Source organism: Nematocida parisii (genome assembly GCF_000250985.1).
Source record: "Nematocida parisii ERTm1 unplaced genomic scaffold supercont1.3, whole genome shotgun sequence".
Taxonomy (NCBI): domain Eukaryota; kingdom Fungi; phylum Microsporidia; genus Nematocida; species Nematocida parisii.
In genome coordinates, this window is record NW_013524648.1 from 450,951 (window position 1) to 474,765 (window position 23,815).

The 23,815-nt window shown below is 37.0% G+C and overlaps 12 protein-coding genes across 12 annotated transcripts; 5 read left to right on the forward strand and 7 right to left on the reverse strand.

Moving 5' to 3' along the window:
- Positions 1-150: 150 nt before the first annotated feature.
- Positions 151-2,869, forward strand: NEPG_01435 (uncharacterized protein; the record flags this gene model as incomplete). The annotated part of the gene is made up of 1 exon (XM_013203809.1): positions 151-2,869. The coding sequence occupies one exon, from the start codon at positions 151-153 to the stop codon at positions 2,863-2,865; it is 2,715 nt and encodes a 904-aa protein (XP_013059263.1). The 3' UTR covers positions 2,866-2,869.
- A 186-nt stretch (positions 2,870-3,055) lies between these two features.
- Positions 3,056-3,458, forward strand: NEPG_01436 (uncharacterized protein; the record flags this gene model as incomplete). The annotated part of the gene is made up of 1 exon (XM_013203810.1): positions 3,056-3,458. One exon carries the CDS (start codon positions 3,056-3,058, stop codon positions 3,416-3,418), a length of 363 nt encoding a protein of 120 aa, XP_013059264.1. The 3' UTR covers positions 3,419-3,458.
- A 37-nt stretch (positions 3,459-3,495) lies between these two features.
- NEPG_01437 (uncharacterized protein) lies at positions 3,496-4,395 on the forward strand (the record flags this gene model as incomplete). Its single annotated transcript, XM_013203811.1, has 1 exon — positions 3,496-4,395. One exon carries the CDS (start codon positions 3,496-3,498, stop codon positions 4,336-4,338), a length of 843 nt encoding a protein of 280 aa, XP_013059265.1. The 3' UTR covers positions 4,339-4,395.
- A 17-nt stretch (positions 4,396-4,412) lies between these two features.
- NEPG_01438 (uncharacterized protein) lies at positions 4,413-5,105 on the reverse strand (the record flags this gene model as incomplete). Its single annotated transcript, XM_013203812.1, has 1 exon — positions 4,413-5,105. One exon carries the CDS (start codon positions 5,103-5,105, stop codon positions 4,698-4,700), a length of 408 nt encoding a protein of 135 aa, XP_013059266.1. The 3' UTR covers positions 4,413-4,697.
- Positions 5,106-5,135: 30 nt separating this feature from the next.
- Positions 5,136-6,425, forward strand: NEPG_01439 (uncharacterized protein; the record flags this gene model as incomplete). The annotated part of the gene is made up of 1 exon (XM_013203813.1): positions 5,136-6,425. The coding sequence occupies one exon, from the start codon at positions 5,136-5,138 to the stop codon at positions 6,423-6,425; it is 1,290 nt and encodes a 429-aa protein (XP_013059267.1).
- A 222-nt stretch (positions 6,426-6,647) lies between these two features.
- Positions 6,648-7,169, reverse strand: NEPG_01440 (uncharacterized protein; the record flags this gene model as incomplete). The annotated part of the gene is made up of 1 exon (XM_013203814.1): positions 6,648-7,169. The coding sequence occupies one exon, from the start codon at positions 7,167-7,169 to the stop codon at positions 6,648-6,650; it is 522 nt and encodes a 173-aa protein (XP_013059268.1).
- Positions 7,170-7,230: 61 nt separating this feature from the next.
- On the reverse strand, positions 7,231-13,028 carry NEPG_01441 (uncharacterized protein; the record flags this gene model as incomplete). Its single annotated transcript, XM_013203815.1, has 1 exon — positions 7,231-13,028. One exon carries the CDS (start codon positions 13,026-13,028, stop codon positions 7,254-7,256), a length of 5,775 nt encoding a protein of 1,924 aa, XP_013059269.1. The 3' UTR covers positions 7,231-7,253.
- A 2-nt stretch (positions 13,029-13,030) lies between these two features.
- Positions 13,031-14,212, reverse strand: NEPG_01442 (uncharacterized protein; the record flags this gene model as incomplete). The annotated part of the gene is made up of 1 exon (XM_013203816.1): positions 13,031-14,212. The coding sequence occupies one exon, from the start codon at positions 14,210-14,212 to the stop codon at positions 13,031-13,033; it is 1,182 nt and encodes a 393-aa protein (XP_013059270.1).
- Positions 14,213-14,232: 20 nt separating this feature from the next.
- Positions 14,233-14,757, reverse strand: NEPG_01443 (uncharacterized protein; the record flags this gene model as incomplete). Its single annotated transcript, XM_013203817.1, has 1 exon — positions 14,233-14,757. One exon carries the CDS (start codon positions 14,755-14,757, stop codon positions 14,233-14,235), a length of 525 nt encoding a protein of 174 aa, XP_013059271.1.
- A 709-nt stretch (positions 14,758-15,466) lies between these two features.
- NEPG_01444 (uncharacterized protein) lies at positions 15,467-17,891 on the reverse strand (the record flags this gene model as incomplete). Its single annotated transcript, XM_013203818.1, has 1 exon — positions 15,467-17,891. The coding sequence occupies one exon, from the start codon at positions 17,889-17,891 to the stop codon at positions 15,672-15,674; it is 2,220 nt and encodes a 739-aa protein (XP_013059272.1). The 3' UTR covers positions 15,467-15,671.
- A 4,055-nt stretch (positions 17,892-21,946) lies between these two features.
- Positions 21,947-22,756, forward strand: NEPG_01445 (diphthine synthase; the record flags this gene model as incomplete). The annotated part of the gene is made up of 1 exon (XM_013203819.1): positions 21,947-22,756. The coding sequence occupies one exon, from the start codon at positions 21,947-21,949 to the stop codon at positions 22,754-22,756; it is 810 nt and encodes a 269-aa protein (XP_013059273.1).
- A 66-nt stretch (positions 22,757-22,822) lies between these two features.
- Positions 22,823-23,803, reverse strand: NEPG_01446 (uncharacterized protein). The gene has a single exon (XM_013203820.1). The coding sequence runs from the start codon at positions 23,189-23,191 to the stop codon at positions 22,922-22,924; it is 270 nt and encodes an 89-aa protein (XP_013059274.1). The 5' UTR covers positions 23,192-23,803; the 3' UTR covers positions 22,823-22,921.
- Positions 23,804-23,815: the final 12 nt, after the last annotated feature.

The window sequence follows — 23,815 nt, forward strand, 5'->3', positions numbered from 1 at the left end:
TTAAGACCAGTCACAGTGTTCTGCTATAGGATGGGCCAATTATTGAATATTTCATGTGTTTGTGTGTTATTGCAACGAGTCTCAAACAAAGTGTTTTAAGAGGCAATTGGCTACTTATTTGTTTTATTTTAGTTTTTTCTCATCCCCAGTATGGATAGTGAAGAGCAAAGATCTGCTGTTATGCATAACGAAAGATATTCAGAAAAGCCGTACAATGCTGCCCGAAAAGACCATTCGTATGAGAACAAGAAGCCCGCGTATAAATCACAGTTTCGTACAGATACAAAGAAAGCGGAAATAGATAAAAAGAAGAAAAAGAAGCGAGAGGAAAGTGCCACCGACAAGGAAGACATTTTGATTTCTGGCCTACCAAAGCGAGAGAACAAAGGGTTTCAGTTAGTGCTTCAGGATGGGTCGCAAATAACTGCGCAACTTATTCAGGAGGAACTAAAGAAGTACCAGAGTGCATCTGGCACCGCTGCTGTCTCAGAGGAACCCAACGTGGAGAGTGCTGAGCCAGAAAAAAGTGAAAAGGAGGAGACTATTTCTGAGCCTACTAAGGCAGTGGAGAGCGAGTCTGTAAAAGAAGAAGCTTTGTCTGGTGAAAAGGCAGAGGTTGTAGAGCCAGTTGCACCTGTTCCAGAAAAGCCTAAGCTGAGCCCACTTGAGGAGATGAAGATGCAGCTGGACAGGCATCTGGAAGAGGAGAGGAAGAAGAAAGCCATGGAAGCTGCAGCAGCACTAGATGTACGCTCTGAGGAGTCTTCTAAAGCCGAGACTGCACAGCCAGAAGTTTCAGCACCTGAAAAGCCATTGAGTACGGTGGCTGAGAAGCCTGTTGAGCCTGTTAAGGAAGACTCAGAAGAGGAGGAGGAAGATGAGGAACCTACTGGACCTGACGTAAATATTTGGACCAGAAAGAAATCAAAAAATCTGCTGAATACTATATTCAACAAAGTCCCCGAAAAGAAGTCACCAGCAAAAGCACCGGCATTCCGTACTGCACGAAAAGTATCTACTTTAGGCAAGGCCACTGCACCAGCAGCGCAGGGACCAACTCTTACTATAGAAAAGCCAGAGAAGACATTCAAGGAAAAGGGCGAGGGTGTTTTTAGACAGGACAAGCTTGCAAAAGGTATTGGCAAAATGAAAATATCTTCAGACTCTGCCAGCCGCACGCCAAAGGAAGAGCCGTATAAAAAGGCTGAAGCAGCACCTTCTGCAGGAACAAAGACTATTTCTTCTGCTGGTGCCAATAAGCCAGAGAGTGCCGCAGTGACTGTGTCAGAAAAGATACATTTACAGGAAAGGGCAGAGACCACTCCGCAGACAATTGCAGCCACTGCAAGTACAAAGAAGGCCGAGCCGATCTCTTTTGCAGCTGTTGACAAAGCAGTAAGCAGCCCGGACAGCTTCTACAAGTCTCTGGACGGAGCCACAATCACTTCTCTTCCCATTATATACTCAAAGGAACAGCTTTGGGCACTGAAGAGCCGCTCTGAAGGAATGCCAAGTATAATAGACAAAAACATACTTGCCAAGTCAATTGGGGCTGGGAAGAAGAGGAAGGACTTTAAGATGTTTAAGACATCGGGGTTCAAGGATGCGCGAAAGACTGCTTTGCCTGTGACTGTGTTTGAGAGCATTGAGCCGTACATTGCAGAGTTCAACCTTGCACTGAACCAGGTCTGCCAGAACAACATTGATGAGGTGGCCAAGAGAATACTTTCCATTAAAGTGCCAACTGTTGAGGCGATGGAGGAGCTTGCAAAGGCGTTCTTTAACCGGGCGATGGTTGAGCATGCGTACACGGGTGTTTATGCTGCACTGGTTGAGCGGCTTGAGGTTCGGTTTAGAGCACAGACTGAAGAACCATTTGTTGAGAACTCTCCTACAGGGTACAAGACAGTCTTCCGACGCACCATCATAAAGCTGTCACAGCAGGAGTTCATGGTCAAGAGAACTTGGGCCACAGACCAGGTGGAGCACAAGATGGTAAGTATGACAGCAGAGGAGCTTGCCAAGCGTGTTATGGAAATCAGCAGCAACAAGGAAAAGGAGTACGAAAGAATCAGCATAAAGAAGAGAGCACTTACTATTGCTAGATTTGCAGTGGAGCTTTACTTACAGCTGGTACTTAAGGACAGCACTATGCACTCGTCGATATTCTTCATAATGGAGGATAGAACTCCAGAAAACGTTGAAATTGTCTGCTACATTCTAAAGCACGCAGGAAGTCGGCTGGATGTTCCAATTGCCAAGGAGTACATGGACTCATACATTACATGGCTTAAAGAGTCATCTGCAAACTTAAGCGTTCGGTACAAATTCATGGTTGAGGAGATAATTGACCTAAGAAAGCACAGCTGGGTGGCAAAGGATTCCAGAAAAGACTCCGAGGATGAGGACGACGGGTGGAAGAGCAGCAAAACAAAAGAAAAGAAGAAGTTCGTTAAAGAAAAGTCTGTCCGCAAGGAAAGTATTTCTAAGACCCAGAAAGTATCAGAGTTCATTGAATTGCACGACGATGAGTACAGAAAGATGGAGTCCGATGCAGTTTCTACACTAAAGTGCAGCAACAAGACGTTTGCACCAGCAGAACATGCAAAGAGACTATCAGTAGAGTACAACAGCTTAAGTGCAATATTCTTCACGGCGCTTATTAAAATAACCATTGAGGGATACGGAGATACCTTAGAGAACGGAATGGGACTGGTCAAAGAATGGACTAAATTAGTTCCACTGTCCCCACAGAAGAAAGAAGAAGTGTTTGAATATATAGAAGAGATAATGCCAGACTTGGTCGATGACTCTCCCAAAGCACCCGCACACTTTGAAGAAATCAAAAAAGCACTCCATAAATAAATACTCTCAAATGAGCCACTCTAGTGATAATCTATGCCTTATCTAATTAATTATTGCATGTTCGGGCAGTGCACACAGATATTTATTCGCTGTTATTAATTATAACTGGCACTTATTTCCGTTTGGTAACGGCGTATTTTTTCTTTCAAGATTCTAAATATTATTTTCGCAAATATTTTTATCCCCTGCAATGGGTAAAAGTGAATTTACAAACCAGTTAAGAGCAATGACATACGCCGAGGTGGAGGGCACACTCTCAGACAAAAAGATGCAAGTCTTAAGAATGAGAAACAATGTCAAAGGAGAGGAGTACAAAAACACTGCCGAGTGGATCACCACAAAGAAAGACATTGCAAGATGTCTTGGTGTCTTAACAGAGAAGAAGAGGCAGGAGATCAAGGAAGAGTGCGAGAGAGAGAACAAGCCACTTCCAAAGTTCTTCACAAAGAAGCTTCCAAAGGCCCAGAGAGTAAACATTCCAAAGGAAATGCTTGAGAGATACAGACAGAACAGATATCCCCTCAGAAGAAAGATTGTTGTCTTTACTCCATAAACAAGCCAATCCTTCCATTTACGTCAGAGAATAAACCGTGCTTTAAATTAATTTATACAAAGTATTTTTGCATCTGAATGAAATTTACGTATTTGTTACTGCTGGTGAGCAGTGCCTTAGTTTTGGCCGCGGATAGTATGCAGCCTGTATATAAAAGCAAGGCAAGTATGTACAGGCCGTACCTTGATAGAATCACGGGCAGGTTAGTATTTGGTACCATGCAGGGCGGGTGCAATATTGTGTCGATGGGGAATGAAGCAGGTGTGCACTTGACGCAGAGCACAGATAATTCATACGGAAGTGTCACTGCAAAGCATCCCATTGCCATGGACAACTGGAAGGTGGACATACACATGTCAGTAAAAAGAGGCGCCCAGGGCATGGGCGTATGGTTTACAAAAGACTTTAACTCTGGCACACTCTTTGGAGGAAGCCCGCAGTTCAATGGTCTTCTTGTATTTATGGCTATGTCTGAGAACACGCTCACTGATAAGTATCCCATGATAGGCATAGCCACTGCATATGGCGGTGCACCCGTTGTGCACTTCTCTAAGAAGGTGGATGTAGTGCAGGACTGCATGATTAGTCTTAAGTTTGTGAATGGAGTACTCTCAGTTATGTACGGTGGAAGAGACAAAGAAGTAAAACTAATTGAAGAGATGAGAAGAGTGTCATTTGATGATGGAACACGTCTAACCATATCTGGGCAGGTGGCAGATTCAGATGGAGACATAAACATAAAGAGCATATCCGTTTTTAAGATGCACCGCCCCAGAAGAATCCCCGCAGCTGATGAAATACCAAAGACCCGGCAGAAAATGACTTGGCTGGTATTTGGTGCTGTACTCGTTGGTGTTGGGTATTATGTTTATAAACAACGAACCGTTAAGCAAAAGCATAAAGGTATTCTACAGCAATAAGTATCTTTATACGGGAATTGTCTACGCTTGATTATTTTACCACAGAATAAATTTCCAGTTACTGATTTTTAATTGCTTTATATTTATTTATAGTGTAATAGCCAGCTGGTTCTAATTTTTTGACTTTTTATTATTATTTAAATATTCTTTATACTCTAAAATGAACTTCTGTTCTACTAAAAGGAAATTTTAATTAGTGCTGGTACAACTGGTACTTTGACTGGTTTACTGTTAAATATGTAATAAATGGATATTTATATGGAATGTCCCGATACAACCCGAATTGTCTGTTGTAATAACTTTAAATAGTCTAAATCACAGAATATACTAATATTATCTTATGATTACTGTTAATTATTCTATAGTACGGCATTCTTTCTGTTTAATTCCTTACCATTGTGTATAAACTTATTCTTAGACATCCTTATATCCTGCAGTGTCTCATAATCCTTTGCTTTTACTACACCATGGGCTGTATCCGCAGTGGATATAACTACATTACCTGACTCACCAAGTGAAAGCACTCTGCCGTGCACTGTATCGCCTGGTGAAAATAGTTCATTTAATTTTGTCTCGTCTTTAATCCCATACTGTGCATCTTCTCTGTGGATGACTGCTGGTACTTCTATTGATTTTATGCCATCTATTGCTATAATACGCAGCAGTACGTGATTATACGCTATATACTCTACAATACATGCGGCAGTGCTATTTACATATGGTCTTATAAGTCTTGGTGTGTAGCCGTATTCTCCTGGTAGAGCCATTTCTTAATAATTAAAAATTTCATTACGAAAATGAAAGCACACCCACAGACGTACTCCATGCCAAACATGCCTGTTAAGGAGATAGTAGAATGCCTGTCAGAGAGTGGTTTTAATATATTAGCAGCAGATATAACCAACCCCAACACAGGATACATCACAAGACTCTACGAAGGTATTTTAGGCATATTTCTAGAGCAAAGAATACCCGAGAGTGTTGATGAGTCTGTCTCACTCGTTCTAATATATATGCACATGAAGAAATTCTTAGAAAGAATAGGGATTGGTCCGTTTCTTATGTCGGATATTATAAAGCCAGAAGCCAGCAGGACCATACGGATATTAAGCGGGATAGTTAACTTTGGGTTATTTAAAGAGAGTAAGCGGCATTTACTGACTAATATATACAGGAAAAGGGAAGAAATTGAAATAACAATAGAAGAGACAGAAAAATATATTGAAAAAAGCGAAAGCCTATTATCACAGAAGCGGCAGGAGCGGGGTGAGTCACTCAGGCAGATAAAAAGCATAATGAAAGAAATTTCAGAGAAAGAATCAGAGATAATAAATTATCACAGGACACAGCAGGCCACGGCAATTGAAACAGAAGAAATATCTAAAGAGCAGGAGAGGTTAAACGAGTGCATCAGCACAGAGAAGTGTGAGATAATGAATATAACCCAGGAGATAACAAAGCTACAAGCAAAAATAGTGAAGAATCCAGAGCAATTAAAAGAATTATTAATTGCCATGAAGAGTCAGCTATCAGATGAAACAGAAATATTAAAGGAGTATGAGAAGAGAATATCAATTCTGCATAATACTATAGCCATGTTTCAGAGGGTAACTGAGGATTTAAAGTCACTCATGTGCGTGGTTTCTTTAGTGGGGGAGTACAGCAATAAATATTACGAGACAGAAGTTCAGCTGAAAAGGCTTCAGAACGAGAATGGCTCACTTGAGATAGAGAACAAATCAAAATTCTCTAAGAAACTGTTATTGGAAAAGAAAATCAGTTATATCGTAGATAAAATGGCAAATTTAACAACAGAGGATTCTATTCGCATGGACGGCTTAAAAAAAGAATTTGAAGCACTCCGGGCAAAGCACATAAAAATATCTGAGCAAAGAGAGCAGGCACAGCAATTAATACACAGAAATAACGAAGACATCAAAAATTTAGAAAAGGAAATAATTGAAATAGAATCGGTGCACCACTCTAAATTATCTTCAATATATAACGGATTAGTACAACAGAAGAACTTCCTTATTGGGTACGGCGAGGATATACAAAAAGTCTTTAAAGGTGAGTACATTTTATAATCTGTAATAAAGTATTCCAAATGTTTATATTTTTATGGTTTAAGTGATTATAATGCAGTTTACGCCCTGTATAAATTCGGGTTATATCGGGTTTAAATTATTCAATAACCCCTTCATTTCTACTACATCAGCAATTACTCAATAAAATTCCAGCAAGTGCCATTATTATTCTGTATATAAATAGCAAAATTTATTTATTATAAAGAATAATAATGATTCTGCTTAATTAAGAGACTTCCTTCTACTGGCTGTTGTGGATGTATTAGGTACAAATGTAGTATTCCTTGCACTTCCATGAGATACACAGCCGCATTTCATTCTTTTTTTTGTTAGTGCCTGTAATGGTTTATGAACAGATAATTCTTCTTTATTGTGTCTCTTGGCTGGACAGTCATTCCTTACACTCTCTTCTTCTTTATTGTGTCTCTTGGCTGGACAGTCTTTCCTTACAACCTCTTCTTCTAATTCTTGTTCATTCGATATTTCATCTGTTTCACTTAAAGAATCAAATACTTCCTCTGATGATAATTCTCTAATGTTTACTTCTGTTGCTGCTGTGCTTAGCTTAACCCGCTTCCTTGCCCTTGATTTGTTCATCTTCCTTCGCATTTTCCTTTCAAATGACGTGTTGTTTACGTGCTGTGGCTCTTTTATGTTTCTTACCTGCATGTTTATCTCTATCTCCTTTATTCTGTCTTTTATGTACTTGCTAACCAGTGAAAGCTCTTTCTTCCCCGTCTCCATATTAAAAACCCAAAAATTACAAAACCAACTCTAATAAATACAGAATAATATTGTACGATTTACTAGATTTATGATATCCCTGGATTATGAATGGTCCTTAATTGGCCTCACTATCATTAGACTACTGTATTTACCTATTTCCCTAAATACTCGTAGTCCCTCCAAATATATTTCTATTGTGTCTACCGTTATTACTGTGTGCTTCTCTTTTTCTTGTGCAGTCACTATCCCGGGTATCTCCTGCACTTCCTCTTTGTTGTACAGGATCACTCGCATGTTTGTAATTAAAACAAACCATCCGATATACTCCATCGTGCATATCCCGCCTGTTATGAACCTTTCATCTCGCTTTGTACTGTCGTTTCTGATAAGCACGACATACGCCCTGTAATAAGAATTCCTTTCAACCTCGTACTCCACTGGTACATTGTCTAAGGGTGGGGCTCTTGGTAGCTGGATTCTAAGAAGGGGTTTATCATTCCCCAGGACGCCTGTTATACTTGTAGATATTCCCTGCATTAGACCCACGGCACCTGATATTGGCTTAATTATTGCGCCTAGAAGGCCTTTTCCTACACCCTGTACCATGCCACTAATCCCGTTAGACCTTCTTCCTTGCATTGGACTGTGCACAACTCCTTTAAACCCGCTTATGACAGATCCCATGAACTTCTCTCCTGCCTTTGAAAGGTGCGTCTTATGGCCTGGTAGTCCCATATCCAGCTCGTCAATGTAAATGCAGCTGGTCTCCCGGATTGCTTCTGCGAAATTTTCATCCATTGAAATATCCGCTAGCTTCTGAGAAAACTTCCCCATAACATTCCCAACAAACCCTGCCACGCCAGTTACTACATTTGTTGCCAGACTCTTCCCTCCTTTAAGCAGCTGCTTCGACAGAAGTGCTGGATTATCCAGTGCTCTGTACGGTGAGTATATTAAGTCGTGCACACCCACTCCTAGTTTGTCAAATAACTCCCCAGGACTGGCAACCACATCTGCTGATAAGACCAGAGACACAATATTCCGAATGAACCCCCTCTTGTACATTCTTCCAATTATATGGTATACCTCGTACGTCCTGGCGTAAATATCAAATAATTCTATACTGGGCAGGGAGACTTTACTGCTTGTGATGTTACAGAATACAGATGAAAGTGGAACTATCGACCCATGCGGGGCCCGTCTGAATGAACACTTGAACTTGACCGCCTCAATTTTGAAGTATCCCAGTGCCATGTACACCGACCGTGTTGTTGTATGGTCTACATACGTACACGTACAGTTAAGGGACCGGCATACGCTGCACATGATAAAGTACTTCGGATTCTCTATTGGCTCTGCAAGTGGGACAAAGTGCTCAATTACCCTTTTCATGTACACCTCTTCTATCTCCAGGACCACGGGAAGAATCACTATGCTCATATACCGGATCACATTCTGATTAACAATCCATCCAGATACGCTCAGCACATCTGACGTAATCGGAGTATGCATTGGTATGTGGTAGTACCCCTTTGTCTCTTGATTGTCCATTTGGAAGCTGTCCATTTTAAAGAGGAACTCCAGCCCATTCGGTGAAAACAGCGAGACCAGCTGGATATTAAACAAGTGCACTGCAGCAAATTCAATCTCCTCTCTGTCCATTAAACTAACAGAGACCCTTCCCGTTCTGGCTCTAATAAGTGTTCCCTGGGTTGTTGATGCATCTGTGCTTATATCCTGGGTTTGCTCAGTGACTGTTAAAACCTTAATCTGCCTCTCTGATGTAAGTGTGGCTTTAAACCCGCCTGCAGTCACCACGGAGAAATCAGATATCTTCAGAGTCTGGCCATCAATCTCCACATTAAATGCTGGCTGTGCTTTAAAACTGTCCCAGTAATAAGGAAGTACCTCATTTGGCTTTAGAATGTACTCAATCGGATACCCTTTCTGTGAGAACTGCATCTTCTTCTGTGACATATTCTTTATAAGGTACGGCCAGGTGTCTTCTTTTTCTATCAGGATCACTCGCTGTGAATTATTGGTCTGTATCGTAATCGACAGAAGAATTGAATTATTTACACAGAATGCCTCTTCACCCTCATCTGCCTCTGCTGGCTGTTCTAGTACGGTGTTCATAGAGAAACTGCTTGTACTCTTGTTTAAGTATATGGACGACCTGCTTGTAATAGCAGAGGACAGCATACCCGCAGAATTTATGCCTTTTGATGCAGTGTTCAGTTTGACAAAGTGCTTCTTCAACCCTTCTAGCGGCAGATAGCTTGCATCAACAGACTTTTCTAGATCCAGGATGTAATCGGTCATGTCTGATGATGCTTCCTGTGCGGGTGACCCAGACTCAAATTTAAAATCATCTCTGGGTGACCCCAGCCGTATCCAACTACTAAACTTCTTTCTTGGGAAGTGCATGGGCACTCTTTCTCCCGTCCCACAAGTAAATTCTCTGTCCGTGACTATCGTTAAATCTAATCCCGTCTTGTTCTCAATCACATTCGCATACTCTACAACCACATACTTGATCTTCTCTTTGGATCCCTCTCCTTGGTATATGTTCATAAGATAGTTCATCTGGTAGGTTGACTTTATGTCCAAGAACACCGTGTTATACTGTATCTTAGAACTGAATGCTTTACTCTCACACTTATTGAATACAATTGAGTGCTTGTCTCTTGATGTTATAACAGTCACTTGCTGGTCATACGGGATCGCGCACAGAGTACTTCCTGATTTTAGATGGAGATCGTCCTGGGTCTTGTTTATTGCGATAAGTACGGGGTATATTGTCACCTGGATTATTCCAATGTCCACTGGGCACCCACTCACTAAAACAGTCTTGGCCTCTTTTGCTGCAATAATCCCTTTTGATACGGTAACCTTTGATGATGACTCATACGGGAATAAAAATAAATCGGCATTTGAATTAATTTTGAGCCTGATTTTTTTAACTTTTTCTATTTCCTTGTTCCCGGATATTTGCTTGATCTCCCCGGACTGGGCAGTTGCAAGAATCTTCTCTGTTTTTGACTTTGCACTTATTTTTATCTCAAACCCAACCGTGGCCAGCGTAAGGTTACGGAGAATAAATTCGTGGTGGAATAAATAGTGAAGTATCGGAAGGTTACTCACAACCTCAAATAAGCATGCTACCGTAATATAAGACTCTCCATGCACGATCCTTTGCAGACCAATTACATGAATCTGCTTTGAATAATCCCTTCTCTCTGGGATATCAAACAGTACACTTGCTGATGATTCCTGGCTGTTCTCAATTGCTGCTGTGAATTCTGTTAGGACTGAAGTGTGTGAACACTCTGAGAATGGTGGGACTAGTATTTTCTCTTCACCCACCCGTATGAAAATTGGCGTATCTGTTATGTTCTTAAAATTTGTTCCCCCTCGTATAACGGCAGTCTCTTCTTTAAATGTTCCCATGTATAACTTGTTTGACATCTGCGTGGCTTCTTTATACCCAGGGGTGTGCTGCTTAAACAGAATGTCATTCTTGTCCGTGAGAATGTGCATTCTTTGACTCTCTATCACAGTTGATGTCAATGGGCTTATGCTTACGTCATTTACTATAATTGACTGATTTGTCAGGTTTGTCAGGTGTACGGTCTTTTTTGTTCTCTTCAGTGCTTCTACAATCCTTTTACTGAGTCTAATCCGTATGGTGTCTTTGGCCACTAGTGACAAAAATGCAACTAACAGGGACTCCTCCTTTTTCTCTTCTGCGAATGGGAGACTGCAGAAGCCAGTATTCTCCTTTTCAACATTAATTTGTGTCTGCATCGAAATATTTATCGGGAATGTCTCGCACATTATTTCGTACTCCTGGGTTTCTGGTATGCTAACAAATACTCGGCACATTGCAGAACCATTCATGTCCACTGAGCACTTACTCTCTAATTGAATAATTGCAAGTGTAAGCTGTACTACTTCTGTTTTTATTGGTGGTTGCTGTACGCTCATGGAAATTAGTCCGCACTCTATTCTTATTGTACTGTTAGCTGGGATGGGATATTTCTGAATTCTTGCCTGGTTTAGCCTGTTGTACACATTAAGCATTCCTTCTATGTCACTTTTTTCTATAACCTTGCTTTCTATTGGATCAATGCTTATGTGCATTTCTGGCATCTCATGCGCACACAGCCGGACTTTTATGTTGAGTGGGTCTTTAAGTATCTGCTTCTCATTTAAAGAGACTGCAAGTGCTAGCTGCATGTACGAATTGATCATGGCAAATTTGCTTATCGTTATAAGTGCTTGATCTGTTCGTAGTATAAGATGGGATACTTTGCACTTTATATCGATCATAGTGGGGACAGTTGGTACTCCATTATTGAAATTTACCTTAGTAAACAGTCCAAACATGTCCAAGAACAACCCGATTGTATCTGCTATTTCTGCCTTCTCTATCACTATACTAGCCGACTTAATCAGCCGACTTATTTTTGCAAAATTAACCGTTACTTCTGGTGCACTGCATATAAGCAGCCCATCACTCCACCCCTTAATATTTGTAATTGTAATGACCCCATGGTACAATTGGTCTTTTATCACATGTGCATGCAACTGTGCAACTGTTTTACAGAGAACATAAGTGTCCTTTAGTACAGTTATACCGGTACTCACATCCACATTAACCACTAAATCTCTATTATCTGATTCTTCTTCCTCCATCTCTGGATCAATCAAGTCGTTCAGTCCCGGGATAGTTGGTACACCATAAATTGGACTGTCCATTATAATAGTATACCCATCAAGTATAAAGAATATTCTGTTCACAAGTAGTACGTATAAATCAACATCAAGTGATCCTTCACACGTAAATGATCCAATAACACGCTTTTCATCTGGATTATAAACTAACTTATGCCCTACTGCTTTAAGTAGTCCATTTTTATAGTGAACATCCGCTGAGAGTGCCTTAACTTGGATTATTTCTGCTATACTAATCGATATGTCTGATGAATATACAGTTGCCACTGTCCCTGCATTATTTATCTGTACTGTTGTATTTCTGAGTGTAATTACCATATGTGCCCCTTTATACTCCTGTTTAGGAATTACTCCTTCTGATATATGCTCAACAGATAAATTAGCATCCACTGATAAAATATGCTCTGGTGTGCTTAACCCCTCTGCATTCTCTTCTATCATCGGTATATTCACTTTATGCCCATTTCCCTCTGCTTTTTTGTCTATACCCACTGCCATATAAACAGTTCTTATATCCATCATAATTGAATTAAGAATATCATCGCACGGTACAAGTACTTCTGTATTAGTGAATATTATTTCAATTACTTCATGCATAAGTATCTGGACAGGCCGTACACTCAATATTGAACTCTCTCCGTATACTAACTCTAACCTATCAACTAAAATATTATCAGTGCACAGCACCGTATCATGTGCGGATACAATACATGGCGTATCTTTATGTACTCCCGTTAGCTTACACTCAGAAATAAGTAAGATTGGATTTTTGTTCATATCCTGTATATTCTGTGCCTTCTCTCTCTCTGGTAGCACGAATAAGTCCTTGTTCATTGAAATGTACTTGTTAATGTCCCTCACTGCAAGAATTAGAAGTATCACTGCAGATGTGACTGATTCTGGTACATCCACATTCACTAAATCTAGTTTTAACTCTTTCTTGTACATACCCGTAACACTAATACTGCTTTTCATATACGGTATAGCAGTATTAACCAGTGAATTTGCCACAGTAATACTTGAATTACTATAAAATACAACGCCCTCCTCTATTGATACAGATGTTTTTGTACCTATTGCTTCTATTACACTATTCCCTATGCTTGTCTTTATGTTTATCCTGTCTATCACTATCAACATACTTAATTCTGATTTTTCTTCTTTTTTTCTTCTTCCTTCCCATATAAATTGAATAATTTCTTGTACAAGTTAAACAGTCCCATTATTATACGCTCGTGAATATTTAAATTTATACTTTTAATATAAATCCGAACCTTCCTGCCAAACACTCCAAAATCACTTGAATCATTCAACAGGATATTCACTCTCTTACAAGTAATAATTTCAGTGGTACTCTCCCTAATTAAAAATGTTCCAAATACTCTAATTACTCCTTTCTCATACACTCCAATTTTTAAATTCTTGCATGATAATACGCACTGGTCAATCTCCTTTATATCACACACCCTTAAATCCGTGGATATGTCTATTTTTACAACAGGACTCTTTTCAATATATTTTTCTGTTTTTTTTGTAGTGCCCACTCTCGAATTATTTTCATATTTTATATTTTCCTTGTCCTCTCCCATTGCATACTTAATAATACTCACTAATTGGACTAAATCACTTACACTTACTTCCCTACTGTAAATATTTATAGTTGATGAACTAACCTGTATAGATAGAATGTCATCTTTTGTGGTTACTTCTATGGTTATACTGGCTGTCTTTATGCCTGATATGGAAATATTCTCTTTTTCTAGTTTTACCTTATACTTCTCATTTTCTTTGATTAAGTCCATCTGCTTTATTTCTACGCTTAATAGAGTCTCTAAACGTACTGATACTTTTACTTTTTCTAGTTTTACTTTCATTCTGGCTGTAACCCTTTCTGCTATACTCCCCAGTACACTATTAAGCACTCTCATAATTATGCCTTTATTCTCTGGCGTGCTTGTTTTCCTGCATGCATAGCACCGATCAGATATTTTGCATATACACTCCACTCCGCCCACTGCAATTTCCACCCCAGAAATCTTTACGTCTGTGAATAAATCTGTGTTGTACCAATTGCTCATGAATATTATTCGGTCTATCCTGGCTTCAGCCACTTTTACTCCAATAATAGAACTAACATACCCTCTGTTTAGCCCTAATCCCTCTATAATAACAATGCCCCGTATTATATCGAACGTAATTTGGTCAGTAGTGAGCCTCCTGGTTATCTTGCCTTCTAGCCAATTGTTCACTCGATTTGTTATAATCCTCTTAATTGTTATTTCTGTGAGTCTCCTATACAGATGCGGAAGGTCAAATCTAAACATAAAAAAAATTATTGAAGAGTTTATTTATCCTCATAAAATGCTGATATTGTTTCCTTTACTTTTGATTGGTCTCTCCATGTAATATAGTCTTCCATTGCCCTGGTTATAATTAAGGATGGATCTGTTATTGTGTCTATACCTAATTTTACATGTCCATCCTTTATGAAAGTAACTGCTGTTTTTATGTCCTGTACCATATCTATGCGTGGTAATAAGGTAGAAAGTCTTCTTTTACAGAATGAGCCCACACTTACTTTAGCACACTCTAAAAGGGTTTTTGTGTTTATTATACCCAATGTGTATAATTTATTCGTTAACTCCCTGGTTATTATTTGTTTGGTTGGTTCATTATCATTTAACTTTGCCAGTGCGAGTGCTAGTCTTCTTATTTTTCCTACAATAATATTATATTTTACGTACGTCTCTCTGTCCTCTATGAAATATTTACTTGTGGTCATTTGTTCTTTCTGTGTGGATGTTCCCTTCCACTCCAGCAAATCCACTTTCTTTAGAAGTTTCTGCTCGTGAAATTTCAGCTGCCGCATATTCTTTTGCAAAAATTTCTGTGTTAAGTATTTTCAACGACTCTTCAAATTGAAAATTACTCTAAAAATATTCGGAGAATGAATAAAGTATACTTATTGGTCTATACATATAATAAACTGTACTGGTTGAATTTCTAGTGGTTTTAATGTGGTTTTAATTGGTTTTATAATTAAAACATTAATAATTATTGGTTTTTTACTGTAATTTTAAATATATTGCGTATATTCAGTGTATTACGTATATATTACGCATATTATATGGTATTTATGCTTATTTATGTGTATTTTTATTACTTATACTTGAATTATTTTAAAATAAGAAAAATAAAAGTGTATCCAAATTCCTTTGACAGTTTTTTATTGTACTGGAAATGTTTCAGAAATACAATAATTCCATAAAAATAAAATAGGATAAGCAGTAAAATATACTAAATTTACCAGATTATACATATCGGGTTATGTCGGGTTATGTATAATTATTAAATATAATATTCATTTACGTTTAATTTGGCTTATTATGGTTATATTAATGAATATTATACGTACTAGTAATTGTTTTCTTAGAATAAGTATCTTAAACTTGGTCATTTATTTAAGTTTTAACCTTTATACCTTAATTAACCCTTTAAGGAGTATAAATATCTTCAGGTATTCTATTAACCCTTTATATTCTATTATAATCTAATCTAGTTCATGTATGCAATATATGTATATTGCATAACTCATAATAATCCTATTACGCTAGGCTTATCATACAATATAAGTACTATTATACGACTAATTACTTATTACCACTGACTTATAATATTATGGACGTATTCTGATTTTTATTGTATTATAGCTTATACCACAGTAATAATTAATTTTAATTAGGTGGAATATGACTTGTATACGCTTTATAATGGAGATATGGGTTACTCAATGGATTTATTATGGGCACCATCACATTTACTTATATCAAATAATTCCTGTCTACTTGTGACATAACAACTACTGCACACATTTAATATAAATTTAGTAATGCATTCCTTACCTGGAGTCTTCCATATACTGGCATCTGTACTGTACGCTTTCAGTAGTTCTTGTTTATACGGTATATCCCGTATATCCCCCATAAGGAATAATCTATTTATGTTTATAAGGTGTAATTCCATAGAAATGGGTTTGCACATACTAATTTGTTCTTTAACCCAATTACTGTCATAGTTCTGTCTACATGCACTATTTAAATAATGCAATAGAATTGATTTTATAAAGGACTCAGGCAGGTTATCAATGGCTGCTTGTATATTATTATAATTCTGGTTATTGCTTAATTCTGAATTATCCTGTGGTGTATTTGGTACTGTATCAATTATAATACCACTGGGCTTAATCGCCATATAAAATGAGTCAGTGGACACTTCTCCAAAATAATCTATGCACAGTTTACTTATGAATATGTCTTTGTTTGTCTTGGATGTATCACTAATGTACATGTCTGCTGTATCCTCCACATATACATTTATATCTGTATCCATGGAAATCAAAGAGAATACGTTATTTATAAGTTTAATCACTTGATTTCTCATCTTTTTAGTCAGGTTTCTACTAGACTTACTCTGCAGTAGTTGTACTTCATTAAATTTATTCGTTATTTCCTGGTCATTCACTCCTGATATGTGCATAATAACACTTAGCATGTTCAATAACCCAGATGAGAGTTGTTGCTTGTCAGTTCTCATGTACATTATATTAGTATCAATTAAATCAGAAACTACTTTATTCCAGTCATTATGGATGTCTCTGGTGGTTACTTCAAACATATTCCTGTACCTAGTGAAGAACCACTTGAGCTTTTTTGATGGATTTGGTATTTTATCTGTTTTGTGCATGTCTGTATGAATATCGTACGTAAATCGACAGAATAATGCAAGAAGTGCTGTTTCCGTGTAATTTATAAATTCCCTCGGATTTTCAGTTATATTCTCTGATTCCTGTGATAAATCCATTGCTTGCCAGTCATCTACTGTATTATTATCAGAAGTATCCGGGAATATCCGTATAGGCGTATACTTCAATGGGAATGTAATCGGCCTTAACCCCTTCATATTAAATATACTCCGTATTTCATCTGCAATACTTATAAGGCCTGCTTTATTATCACTAGAATCATCCACCTGTATAAAGTACTTATTGTATAAGTCCCTGGCTAAGTGTTTATTATTACACTCCTCACGGCTTTCCATATAATACACCAGAATATTCTTTATGGTTTTCATGATTATATAGTACTCCTTGGCATTCTTAGTATACTCACTTACGTACATCTTTATAAGGAATTGTGGACTGTTTAAAAAATATCCATTTTTAAAGTCTTCATACGTACTTGGCTCTGTGTACGCATTCTTACTAATAATATTATTATTCCTATTTCTTATGAAGAAATTAATTATTTCGTATGCTTCTGTATAATATATTGTGCCATTATCACTGTTATTTATATGGTCATCCATTCTCATATTAATGGCAATCCCATTTTTATAACCTATTTTCTCAATAACCAGAACTTGATTAAATTCATCCCCTGTGAATGAAATGGGGATGTCCATTCCTTCTGATAATAATTGTAATATTGCCAGTATATAAGATGCCTTCCTTCTAACCCTACTATTAACAAGAAACCCATAAAAAGAGTCTTTTTTATACGTACGTATGCCGAAGTATCCATTTAAAGATGGGAACATTCTACAGAATGTTTGGTAGTGGTCATCTAAGTACTGGACTGTTGGACTTTTACTATTCTGTGTGATTAATACAGTATCTTCTAGACAGTTCCTTATGTACGTATAAATTGGATTTTTACTGTGGGTTTTATCTATTTCTATGCCGAAGTTCATGGACACCTTTGATGAGTAATTTCTCATGTTAGATGCAGCACCAATATCTCTAAGGATGTACATTCCCAGGGGGTGACCTGTTCCTTGTTCATTTATTATTACTTTTTGACCTTCTTTAGTGTTGATTGTCATTGTTTGTAATTCTTTCATTTCTTCCATACTTAGTCTACTGTATATTCTGTTTATAAGCAGTATCTGTACTATTATGTATACCTTTATTAGTAATACTCTATTTATACTACTAGCACTATTCATGAGATTTTTATTTTTAATTTTATTTTATATGCAATGTGTAATTAATTTTATTGATCTCTGGTTATATAATTTATTAATGCATAAATAATTATACTATGTGTAATAAATAAGGTGAATATGCATAAATAAGTATACTATGTGTAATAAATAATATTTATTACTGTATGTCTTATATATAATTGTAATTTTAAATATTTAAGTATGCTAAGACTTATTCGTGTACGCATTAAAAGTAATTATAGTTTCTCTAATATTTTTGATATTGTGTGTAATAAATAATATTTATTACCAATAGTGTATTAAGTAATTATAAGATATAAATGATATTTTAATAAATTATATACGGTTATTACTTATTACCAATAGTGTATAAAGTGTTATTTATTATTAATGTATTACTTATTACCTATTACTTATTATTTATTACTTATTACCAATAGTGTATAAAGTAATTATAAGATATAAATGATATTTTAATAAATTATATACGGTTATTACTTATTACTAATAGTCTATAAAGTGTTATTTGGTATTTATTACTTATTACTAATAGTGTATTATTTATTATTTATTATTAATATATTACTTATTATATATAGTGTATATAGTTGTTATTTTTATTTACACAGTGTGTTATTAATTTTAATTAATTATACTTATAACTATAAATTAAATAAAAGTATAAATTTACGATGGAAGTTTATAAAGGAACCAAGGATAAAGAAGAAAATCAACCAGAACACATAAAAACACTCACAGAAACAGAAATAAAAGATATAAAAAATAAAGAACCAGTAAATCAGGGAGAAGAAAAATATAATAAGAAAGTTACAGAAGATAATTATAATAATGGACAAGTTAACCACAGAAATAATGAAAATATGAGTATAACCCGAATAATCACTAAAATCAGCAATATTAACTTGAATGATTCAACTGACAGTATTATAACTGTATTAGATGGGATATGGTCAGAAGAGGATAAAAATGAAGATATTTCATGGAGTGGCCGTATAAAATTAATTATTAAAGGGATTACCACAGGAAGCATAAAGAATCCAGAAATATTGAAGAATGCCCTAAGGAAGTATAAATATTTATTGGGAGAGGATGAGGATAAGAAATTAAATGGTAATTCAAGTGAATTATGTGGGGAAGTAAGAACAGGCCTATTAAGGATAATAGAGGCGTATAAGAGTATAAGTCCATATATATCACGGGGTGATAAGCACAGGATGAGTTATTGGGAGAATTGGGTATATAAAAAAGTGCTTGATTCTGCTGTGTATAATGAGAATTCAATAGATACTCTTAGGGGAGAAATAATGGGGAAGGAAGGTTTATATCCTGAGAAATGGCAATTTATAAATTGGGATGGGCCACTGTGTGATATAATTAAACAATTACTGCGTACGTATAAGTCAGATAATGAAGATACGTATATGAGAAATGAGGATAATTTACGCATACATTTAGGGAAGGGCACTTTTAATAAGAAATACTGTAATTACTGCAAGAAGAAGAATCATTCAGAAGATGAGTGTTATAACAAGGATGTATCAGATGAATTATTAGATGATAGGGCACGGATGGAGAGTAGTAATGATGATATTATAGTATATATTGGACCAAAAAGGATCAGTTGTAAATTAGACAGTAGTGCGTATGTTAATTTTATGGGGTATGATATGTACAGGTCTATTCCAAAGAAGTATATTATTAAAGAATCAGAGTGTAGAAGTAGAAGTATATCTTATACTGGGACTGAAGATATGGTTATTCCAGAGAGGGAAGTATTTGTAAATATTATGTATAAAAGGGAATTACTAGGGAAGTGTTCATTTTATATTACACGGAGTAACTCGTGTAAGGCCATAATAGGAAAGGAATTAATGAGTATAATATTTAATGTAGACAGGGTTAAATTAGAATCAGAACGTATATGGACCAAGAAAGAGAGTAAGAAGGAAGTATTTAAAGATGAAGAGGGGACAATGGAGGAGTATAAGGAAGAAAATGAAAAATCACACAGACGGCGTAAAGATGGGATTATGATATTTAATGATAAAAGTGGGCATAAGAAAAGAGTAGATGAATATTCCAGTACATACAGAAGGGGAAGAGAGGATGGTAATTCATACCGTACAGAGAAAAAGAAGGACTTAGGATGGATGAGTGCACTAAAAGATTCTTGTATGTCATATAATGACTTTAAACTTATTATGCAATCTGTTGACACTGTAGAAGTAACTGGGAAAATAGAGCCAGTACAATTAAATACTGTACTGGGAGAGTGTGCTTGGGATAAAAGGATTATACCCAGAAAGAAACTAGAAGAAGCACAGAGGAGAGTGTGTGAGTTTATGAGGGAAGGAGTTATAGTGTCAGCTGAGAAGAGTGAATGGCTAGTTCCTGTGCAGATTATAAAGAGACCCGATGGTCAATTAGGTGACTGTCTTGACTTAAGGGGACTTAACCAAATAGCAGAACAGGATAAGTATCCCCTTCTAAATATTACTACTATTACTGATGACATAATAGAAATGAAGTACTTTACAAGGATAGACACAATGGACGGGTTCTTTAGTATACCGTTAGATGAAAAGGACCAGGAAAAAACAACATTTAAAGTTGACAAATCCTACTACAAATTCGCAGTTCTCCCGATGAGCTTTAGAAATGCTCCGCATATTATTCAGAGAGTAATAGAGAATATTCTAAGCGAATTATTAAGGGTTTGCTGTGTAGTATACATAGACAGTATACTTATATACTCAAAAGACATGGCCAGCCACAAAGAGCATATAACAGAAGTACTAAAGAAAATAAAAGAGTACGGAATGGAAGTAAATTGGAAGAAAGTATCTCTGGCAGTAGAGGAGATAAAATATCTTGGGTATAGGATAGGGTATAATACAATTGTACCGATAGAGTCTAGATCGCAGGGAATAGAAGAATATTCCGTACCAATGAGCAAGAAGCAGTTAAAGCGGTTTATAGGGTTACTTGGGTGTAATCGAAGATTCCTTTGGAACATATCAGAGATACTAAAACCACTACACGCTCTTACAAGAAAGGATGTGCCATGGAAATGGACAGAAGTACACCAAGCAGCATTTTTAAAGGCAAAAACCAAGCTAATTACAGCGACAGAGCTAGTAGTACCAGACTACACAAAGAGGTTTACACTGGAAGTAGTTGCATCAAACAGCGGGGTAGGCGCAGTACTAAAACAAGACATAGGCGTAGTGGGGTATTATTCAACAATACTGAAAGAGTCAAAGAAGAATTATACATTTGCTGAAAAAGAGCTATTTGCAGTTGTATGGGCAATTAAAAGGTGTAAATACTATCTTCGTGGGGTAGAGTTTGACTTAATGACAGACCATCAAGCAATCACATACTGCCAAACACTGTCTGACTCAGGGAATATACGCATTAACACATGGAGTCAAATTTTGGATGACTACTCATTTGTACCAAACTATCAAGAAAAGTCTGCAATGGTTCAGGCAGATGCATTATCTAAATCATTTTGTAACTTACAAGAAGAATGGGAAGACATGAGCCATCCGTACTTAGAGAGAATATATAATCTACAGTCAGAACCTCTAACTGAAGAAGAGAAGGTGATACTACAAAAACATAAAGAATGGGACCATAGAAAGGCAATAAGAAGAGAATTATTAGACAGCCAAATATATGTTACAGGCAAGGATCTTAGAGTAATACTGGATAAGTGCTTAATATGCCTAGAAAGAAGCAGTATAGACACAAATTCATAAAGAATGTCTTTTATTTAAATGATAATACAAGAACCAAGAAGAGTATGCCATGTAATATGCTAATTTTAGTATAATACACAAAATAACTCAAAAAGTAAAAGTAGAAATAGTAAGTATATTCTACAAGTAGATAAGAATTGAATAAAGACAAGTTTCACAGATAAGATTATACAAGAAATAAGGTAGAATCGATTTTATTCAATTAAAGAGTATATTTGACAGTTATTCAAAAACTGGATTTGTTAAATACGGCACTAATATTTTTTTATAATGCTTACACTGCTGGGACTAGGCCTGGAGCCAACAGACATTTCTTTAAAAGGACTTGAGCTAGCAAAAAAAGCAGATGCAGTGTATCTAGAGAAGTATACAAGCATTGTATTAGATGAGACAGAAATAGAGCGTGTAATAGGACGGGAAATCAAACAAGCGTACAGAGAGGATATAGAAGGATCAGATGGAGGCGATCCACTGATCATAAAAGAAGCTCTTGATAAAGATATAGTATTATTAGTAGTAGGTACTCCTTTATTTGCCACCACACATACAGAATTACTTATTCGTGCACAGGAACTAAAAATAGGTATAAATGTACTGCACAATGCATCTATACAGAGTGCCATGGGGTGCTGTGGGTTCAATTCATACGGATTTGGTAAAACTGTCTCAATTCCATTTTTCATTGACAACTGGAGACCGTACGACTTTATAAAGAATATTATGACAAATTTCAATAACGGTCTACACACACTATGCCTACTCGACATAAAAATAAACGAGCCAACAATTGCCACACTCATGGGACAGGAGAATGTAAGATATAACCGGTTTATGACAATTAATGAAGCAATTTCACAAATAGAAGAAGCTGCAGATAAGTGTGGTAATACAGAATTAAGCAATATAAAGATTGTTGGAATAGAAAGACTCGGACAAAAAACAGAAAGGTTCGCATATGGGACATTAAGTGAGTTAAAGGATAAGGAATACGGACCTCCTCTGCACTCAATAATTATTCCCTCAGCGCATGGCAATGCAATGGAAAAAGAGTGTGTTGAAAGATTCTTTGCCAGTAGATAATTTTATATAACTATCAGAAATAAATAACTGTCAAATTATCATATATCCCATTAAATTAATGCATATTTATTATAGAATTGGTTTATTGTATATCTAGTATTATACATGGAGACAATATGCGCCTCAGTGGTGGCACTGCACCTCCTGCTGCTGTTTATCGTGCCTCTAGGGCGGCCGTAACAAGTTAATGTTTTTGACTGCTAGGGGTAGAGGAACGTGGCTTATAAAGTAGGGCCTTATAAGGCCACTCCTTAATGGGTTGATGGCACTGAGATATAGTGCCACCGCGCAAGTAATACTAATGCTACGGTCTACGCACTGGGCCTTAGTTTCAGGAAAGTCCCGGAACATAGTCCTCCATGCGTGTTTAGGTAACTTCTCCCCAAGAAGCGCATCGACCAAGCCGTTCATCGATACTTGAGATAGTGCGCCCATCTCCAACCGCACAGACCGAGCCAGAGGAGCTCTTGTTAGAGCCCTACTCTCTTGCAAGTGCAGAAGAGCTGATGGACAATCCTCTCTTCCGGAGGCAGAGGGAGAAATATCTCCTGAGCACTGGCCAGCCTGAACAAGTTGTTCTATAACCCGAATAATCCCAAACAACAACCTGAAATATGTACACACGCGCTGTCGTGCACTCTCCTGGGCAGGAAAGGAGTGCCATGTACATGCACCGTGTATTGCTATAGAATAAATTATCAGAACTGCGTATTCATTCGTATTGTATGCACTGCACCCATATACAGGCACCCTGCATTTACTTCTTTTGATTTATTACATAGTTCATTTTCTGTCTATTGCCTCTTCTATACACTCTTCATATACTACTATAGATTACTAGTTGTTTCTCACGCCTTCTCTTTTATTATGCCACACAATCACACGAAGTGCACCCTGCCACCTTGTATACAGTCTGTACATGCACATTAGTGTGTGTGCATGCTCAGTCTATTCGCTGTGTAGTTGTTTCACACAGCATTCACTTCTCTAGACTCTTCTAGACACTATACATAGCCCGGAAATAGACTGCAGTGCAGCCGAAACACCATATATACAGTT